Source organism: Sinocyclocheilus grahami, unplaced genomic scaffold (genome assembly GCF_001515645.1).
Source record: "Sinocyclocheilus grahami isolate Dianchi unplaced genomic scaffold, SAMN03320097.WGS_v1.1 scaffold765.1, whole genome shotgun sequence".
In the NCBI taxonomy this organism is placed as follows: Eukaryota; Metazoa; Chordata; class Actinopteri; order Cypriniformes; family Cyprinidae; genus Sinocyclocheilus; species Sinocyclocheilus grahami.
Genome location: NW_015505944.1, coordinates 63,244 through 70,287, shown reverse-complemented (window position 1 = coordinate 70,287; position 7,044 = coordinate 63,244). Strand labels below are relative to the sequence as shown.

At 36.4% G+C, this 7,044-nt stretch overlaps 1 protein-coding gene across 1 annotated transcript; it reads left to right on the top strand.

The window, feature by feature from the left end:
• The first annotated feature begins 2,254 nt into the window (after positions 1-2,254).
• Positions 2,255-5,224, top strand: LOC107561295 (transmembrane 4 L6 family member 19-like). Its single transcript, XM_016245710.1, has 4 exons — positions 2,255-2,321; positions 2,486-2,640; positions 4,005-4,197; positions 4,786-5,224. The coding sequence occupies exons 2-4, from the start codon at positions 2,543-2,545 to the stop codon at positions 4,798-4,800; spliced, it is 306 nt and encodes a 101-aa protein (XP_016101196.1). The 5' UTR covers positions 2,255-2,321; positions 2,486-2,542; the 3' UTR covers positions 4,801-5,224.
• The last annotated feature ends 1,820 nt before the right edge of the window (positions 5,225-7,044 follow it).

The window sequence follows — 7,044 nt, the reverse complement described above, 5'->3', positions numbered from 1 at the left end:
ACTCTGCTGATCACGGATTGGCCGGAGAGAATCGCCACTTCCTGAACTTGCAACACAAACACAACAGAACCGCTAGATTTAAATCAGCACAGCCAGCGAAGGATCGAACGCAACTGTTTTGAACGAGCGCACCTTTTTAACAACCAAAAAGTGGCTGTTTCGTTGTCTGAGGAAGTACAGACGTTCCTCTCGTTGATAGCAGAGGAGCGGATCCAGCGAGAGCTTGATGGGGCGACGCGGAATGAAAACGTTTTTCAGGAGTCGCGGCAATAGAGGCGGCGCAACTATAACGACGTGTGAATAATACCACCCACTCTAAAGCGGTACTGAACTGCAGTGGAAACGCAAACTGAGCTGAGCCGTACCGTACTGAGCCGAGCCGAGTCGTACCACGCAGTGGAAAAGCGCCAATAGTGTGTGTATATATAAGTGGTCTGATCTAGACAATATGAACGAATACATAAAAAAATTAATCCTTACATATAGTTTATTTTTTTTATTTAATAAAAGATCTGGGGGAAAAAAATAGCATTTAGCCCTGAATTTAAAGGGGTCATGACATGAGAAATCAAATTTGCCTTGATATTTTGGCATATAAGCGGTCTTCGAAACTTCCTAAGTTTCATAGCTTCAAACCTCCTCCTCGTGTATTTAATCAAGCTCCAAAAACAGCTTGTTCAGATCTGAGAGGGCATGACGACGTCACGGCGGAACAAACATTTGCATAAACACCGCCTCCAGAGCAAGACATTGGCAAATAGTCATCGTCTCACCATAGGCCCCGCCCACTGGCATTCAGTCGCAAAAAAACTTTATTAATACTATAAGTAAACCTAGAGGAACATATTAAAATAATTTTAAAAAATCCATGTCATGAACCCTTTAATATTGTTTTTTATTTTTTAATTTGTTGTTTGTTTTGCATATAACATTTCCATCCATTTGGATTAGTTTTAATCTCATACATTTTAACTAACTGAATATTGCTTGTTCCATAGTCATATTTTAACCATTTTTTTTATTATTTACGGAATCAATTGTTTTCACGATGAACAGATGATGCTGATTCTAAACATTTAGATAAAATGCATTTTGAAAATAGATACATAGATTGCAGAAATCCTACTTGTTTCATTTATGCATGGCAGACAAATATGCATCTCATTAAGATTATTAGTTTATTTCAAAACTGTGTAATCCAAATGAATTGAATTTTATGTGCAATTTAAATACGTGGATCTTAAATGTATGCCTACTTATTTTTTTTCAAATGCACTGTTTATTTTACAAGTAAAAAAAGCTTGTCTTAAATGTCATGTTAAATTCAATGTGAAAATTGCTTTGCTACCACATTTTTAGTGTAATCCTATAATATGAACAATGAAACTCAAATCCTGTCCTAAATCACTGATGATCTGCATTATCATGGCCATCCATGGGATTTTTCTATATGTTTTGAGAAATGTCATGTGAAGCCTGAGACACAGTCTGTCAGGTGATCGGTGATGTTCACTCTAGTCTTGCCTCATCACATTCTACGCTGTTAGGTTTCTAACAAACAACAGTTCCTTCCTTCTTGCTTTGCTTATAGGTCTTATGGTTATCCTAACAAACCATACATCAATGGAAAGCTTATTTATTCATCAATTTAAAAACAAAATGGACCCTTATGACTGGTTTCGTGGTCCAGGGTCACATATATTAAAACAATTACAGAATTATTATTATTGGAATATAGTAAATGTAGTATTCAATAATATGTCTGTGTATTTATATATACTCAGTATGAATAAGAATCTTGTTAATAAATTATTATATTAGATATTTACTGAATAATAATAAAATGAAGTCATCAAAATGTATTATAAGTATGTGTTATATATAATTGAATAAAACATAATTATGTATATTATATATAAGTAAGAGATAATGCACAGCATGTGCATTAAACGGTTTTAGAGCACAGCTGCCAGCCAATCAGAATCGAATATACAGACAGACCTTGGTATATAATAGAATATACAACAGAACAAAAATAACTAAATTGACCTATTTTACATTTATTAATATACATGTTACTTATTTATTTGTTTGTTTATTTAAATAAAAAATATTTTTTATTTTATGTATTTTTTAGGGCCATCTGTAGGGCATTACTCATATTACATGATGCAACTGTCATGTGGCATCTGTAGTGTATTTTACATCGGACTGTCCAGTATTGCTCTGAAGGTTGTTGTGTGTTTTGTCAGGTGCTTGTGGTCGCGCGAGGTTTTACAACACACTACGAAAAGAAAGGATGCTGTTATTTTACTACTGAGGTAAGACAATTGTATTGTGTGGATTTGTTGTATTTTCTTCTTAACCATCATCATTTGAACAATAATTGATTAACATGATGCTTTGAACAAATATTCTTTCCTAATGATGCCACATCACTTAACAGTGTTTTGGGGGATTTTTTTTTTTTTTTTGTGGTTTCCAGGTTTTGCGTAAGTTGGGCTACACATGTTTGGCTATTCTGGCAGCTGGCTTGTGTTTCATGGTGAGCGGGACGGGGCTGACGCGGGGACCCTTCTGTTTACACAACAGCACTGACGGCTTAAAGTGGGGACGGCCATTAAAACAAGACAAAACTGGGTGAGTCAGACCTCAGATTGCTAGATTCGTTCACTGTTTTTACAAAGTTATTCATTCAGTAGGCAAAAGCGTCAGCATTAGTATTGTTTCATTTCACTGAGAAACAAATCAGACATTAAACCTGATGTGTCCATTATGTGTGCATTAAAGTGATTTTAACTCCACATGAAGTTAGCTTTGAGGTTGTGTGCTGTGAAGTTGAGTTTATCTTATGTATCGTTCAGTGATGGAAAGGTTACTTTGTTACAGATTACAAGTTACCCTATCTAAAATGTTACAAGTAGTTTAACTATTTCAATTACTTCATTAAAGTAGTGTAACTGATTACATTTGATTATTTTTCTAATCCTTTTCTAAATTTCTAACTGTTATTCATTTTCAAACATGTACAGTAAAGCAGGCAGGGTTAAGTCGTGGCCTAATGGTTAGAGAGTCGGACTTGTAACCCAAAGGTTGTGGGTTACAGGGTACCAGCAGGGATTGTAGGTGGGGGGAGTGAATGTACAGCGCTCTCTCCCACCTTCAATACCACGACTGAGGTGCCCTTGAGCAAGGCACCGAACCCCCAACTGCTCCCCGGGCGCCGCAGCAACTGCTCCGGGTGTGTGTTCACAGTGTGTGTGTGTGCGCACTTAGGATGGGTTAAATGTAGAGCACTAATTCCAAATACGGGTCACCATACTTGGCCACACGTCACTTTCACTTTTTTAACTTTCACTTAACCTTACAGTACTCAACACTGATTATTGTCAGATTTTCAAAGTCACTTGAAATGAGAGTATAATTTAATTTTAAAGCACAGCCAGCACAAAATCAGAGATCATTTGAGGTTAAATACAGATTTAAAACCATAACAAAGAATAGTTAAGTAGCTGTGATACTGTTTTTGAAATCAAATCTTTGCATAGTTATGACAGGAAACACTGGCATCTAACAGTTTATCTTAAAAAAAAAAAAAATACAATAAAGCATACGCATAAACCCAAATAGGAAATAAAACAGTTATCGAATAAGCATGTGTTCTATTCTGTGTACTAAAGTCCTGAAACATTGGTGTCTCATATTTTAGAGCAGTCACTGCAATTTATGAAAGAAGTCAATTAAATCTGTATGTGGGTGAAAAAAAATAAATAAATCAGATGTAACCCCCTTTTTATAAACATCTTTTTATTTTCATAAGTACATTTTTGTAACTTATTACAGTTACATTTAATTTGTAATGGAATGACTTTAATTTAGTTGCATGTGACCAGTTACTTCCCAACACTGGTAGTGTTAATGTGTGCTGTTCTTTTTGTTTTGTGTCCAGTTCTCTCAAGCATTATGTTATTATATGTGAATAACTCAAGCACATGTTCACGCAGAGAGCAGCTTTACATCTATGCTCCGGAGCGGTGGCCGTCTGCCTGTGTGGAGCCTCGGCATGTTGTGATCTGGAATATGGCCCTTTTCTCTGTCCTCATGGCAGCGAGTGGCCTGCAGCTCATTTTCTGCATTCTTCATCTACTCACCGCCTTACTGGAGTTCATGTGCAGACCCAGCTTCTGCAAGAATAAGGTACAGATGCTCACAAAGAGCCTTGTGAAAAAGACACTTCAGTGAATTCACTGTGCACTTGTAGCCTACTTCAAATCTACTGAAAGATAATGTCATATTAAGGAAATAAAAGTACACTTAAAGAGAGTGGACCTTCATGACTGTGTTTCTTAAGTAAACTTTGTAATATAGTCAAATTAAAAGTTTTACATTAAAGGATTTGAAATCATTATTTTTATTAATCTTGCCATGTTTTATAGAAGCACACTTACAGTATTTTAATGTGTTGACTAGCATACTAAAGCTCATGTAATGTACTTGATTTTAGTGTTTCTATTAAGGGTCATATATTTAAAATATACTATACTTGATAATTTCAAAAGTGTAATTTTATTTTTTTAATACATGCATTATAAGTTTTAATAGAAATTATATATTTAAATAGCAAAATGCTTGTAAGAACATTTGGCAGAATGCTTTAACCGTAAATAAAAGTAATAATGAATTTATAAGCAAGTATCACTTAAATGGGTCAAAAAATCCTCTCTAAAGTTCAGAAAATTGCATTTTTGCATTTATACCACAATTTAAAAATATTAAATTTTTTAGGTTGTTGCTGTTTGAAATGACTAGAGGTTCTAGTTAATTCCTCTCCGTGTGAGAATGAGAAGGACATTTTTGGGTCAGCTATGACTGCATAACTTATTTTAAACAGAAAGAGAGAATAGAAATGGGAAGTGGATCGGGGAAGCCAGTTTTCACATCTCTGAAGTTTTTACTGCACTGTCATCTCACACGTCCAGTCTTAAGAGTGATTTTAGTGACGGTAAACTTTGAAGCCCAGAAACACTTGAACAGATAAAATGCCTTGAATAATCCGTTTCAAATAGTCTGTATTGTAATATATATTCAGAATGCACTTTAATATTTATGCAATGTATAGTAATGTAATTTCATGTGTGTGTATGTGTTGATACTGAAATGCTTAGTGTTAGAAGATGTTATTTTTATTGTTCGATTTCTACGAGATTAAAAACTAATTGTATGAACACTTCATTGTGTAAAGGAATGCATTATTTACTGAATTCCACTAAACTGCATTGATTTTAATGGAATATACAAGCAGCACGCTTGCCAAGAAAAACACATTTCAGAATGACTGTTCATAATACAGAAGTATAGTGAAATGTGTCAGAAAAACACCAAATAAGTCAAAATAAAACACCAAATACTTCCCAAAGAAGTCGTCTCCATCCTGCTTCAATGACTACCATCCAGTTGCACTTACCCCCATCCTCATGAAGTGCTTTGAACGGCTAGTCATGCACCATATCAAGTCTGCCCTCCCCCCCTCCCTGGACCCCTTCCAGTTTGCATATCGGTCCATCCGCTCGACCGATCTGTTAGTGTTATCTTTATGCACCAAGGGTCTGAGAGTAACGCAATTTCAATTCTCTGTGTGTATGTGCTGTACATGTGGAAGAATTGACAATAAAGCAGACTTGACTTGACTTGATAAACACAGACATCACAACATCACAATCAAGACGTCGGGGTATTTCAAGCTGCGACATTTTCAGAGAAAACAGCATTTATCCTAATGGCAACAAGAGGGAGAAAATTCTCACAGTTCTTCACTCTACTAACCATATTTCTGTCAGGACCACTATCGTCAAAGATGATTGACAATTAGCATACAGTTTGGATTGGCGGTATGGTTCCGTTCTGGGCAAGAACTCCCTGCGCATCCATGCAGCCTAGCATGGATGAGAGCAGGGAGAGCAGCGATAACCCCCCAGGGTAAACAGAACAGAACCAACATAAATGTATTGCAGATATTGTTAAAGTTCAATCATTTTATGTACACATTTTTTAATTAGTCTGATTCAAAGGAGAATCAGAAGGCTGAATCCTGACTGACAGAGGAGGAGCTGGGGATGTAGGAGGGTAATTAGCTATTGAGCAATGCGAAAACTGCTGATAATACTGAGGGACCTTATATATGAAGGCTTAGATAAGTGTTGTATTCCCATAGGCTGATGGGGATCAGCTGAAGGTCAGCTGATGCGAGCTTGACTAACGTGACCTGCCAGAACTAACGCTATGCTTGATGTTTGTTAGGAGAAAATAGTATGTACTGTTGTGTTTTATTGTTATATATGTCACAAAATGCCTGCAGGTTATTGGTTTGGTCATAATCAACATTTATATGTAGCTAATTAAATTGTGAAATTTAGTGAAAATGATTTCTAAAAATAATAAATAGCCTATACGATTATAATCAGAAAAAATATATATAATTTAATAAGCAACTTCAGATCCTGTATAAAATATTGCATATACAGTATCTCACAGAAGTGAGTACACCCCTCACATTTTTGTAAATATTTTATTATATCTTTTCATGTGACAACACTGAAGAAATGACACTTTGCTACAATGCAAAGTAGTGAGTGTACAGCTTGTATAACAGTGCAAATTTGCTGTCCCCTCAAAATAACTCAACACACAGCCATTAATGCCTAAACCGCGGGCCACAAACGTGAGTACACCCCTAAGTGAAAATGTCCAAATTGGGCCCAAAGTGTCAATATTTTGTGTGGCCACCATTATTTTCCAGCACTGCCTTAACCCTCTTGGGCATGAGTTTACCAGAGCTTCACAGATTGCCACTGGAGTCCTCTTCCACTCCCCCAAGACGACATCACGGAGCTGGTGGATGTTAGAGAGCTTGCGCTCCTCCACCTTCCATTTGAGGATGCCCATGCTTGGCCAATCCATCACCTTTACCCTCAGCTTCTTTAGCAAGGCAGTGGTCGTCTTGGAGGTGTGTTTGGGGTCGTTATCATGTTGGAATACTGCCCTGCG

Excerpts from the sequence above, each read along its gene's own strand:
- LOC107561295 (XM_016245710.1), top strand. The coding sequence starts at position 2,543 with ATGGTGAGCGGGACGGGGCTGACGCGGGGACCCTTCTGTTTACACAAC. Across the intron at positions 2,641-4,004 it reads TTAAAACAAGACAAAACTGG|AGAGCAGCTTTACATCTATG; the intron begins GTGAGTCAGACC and ends ATGTTCACGCAG.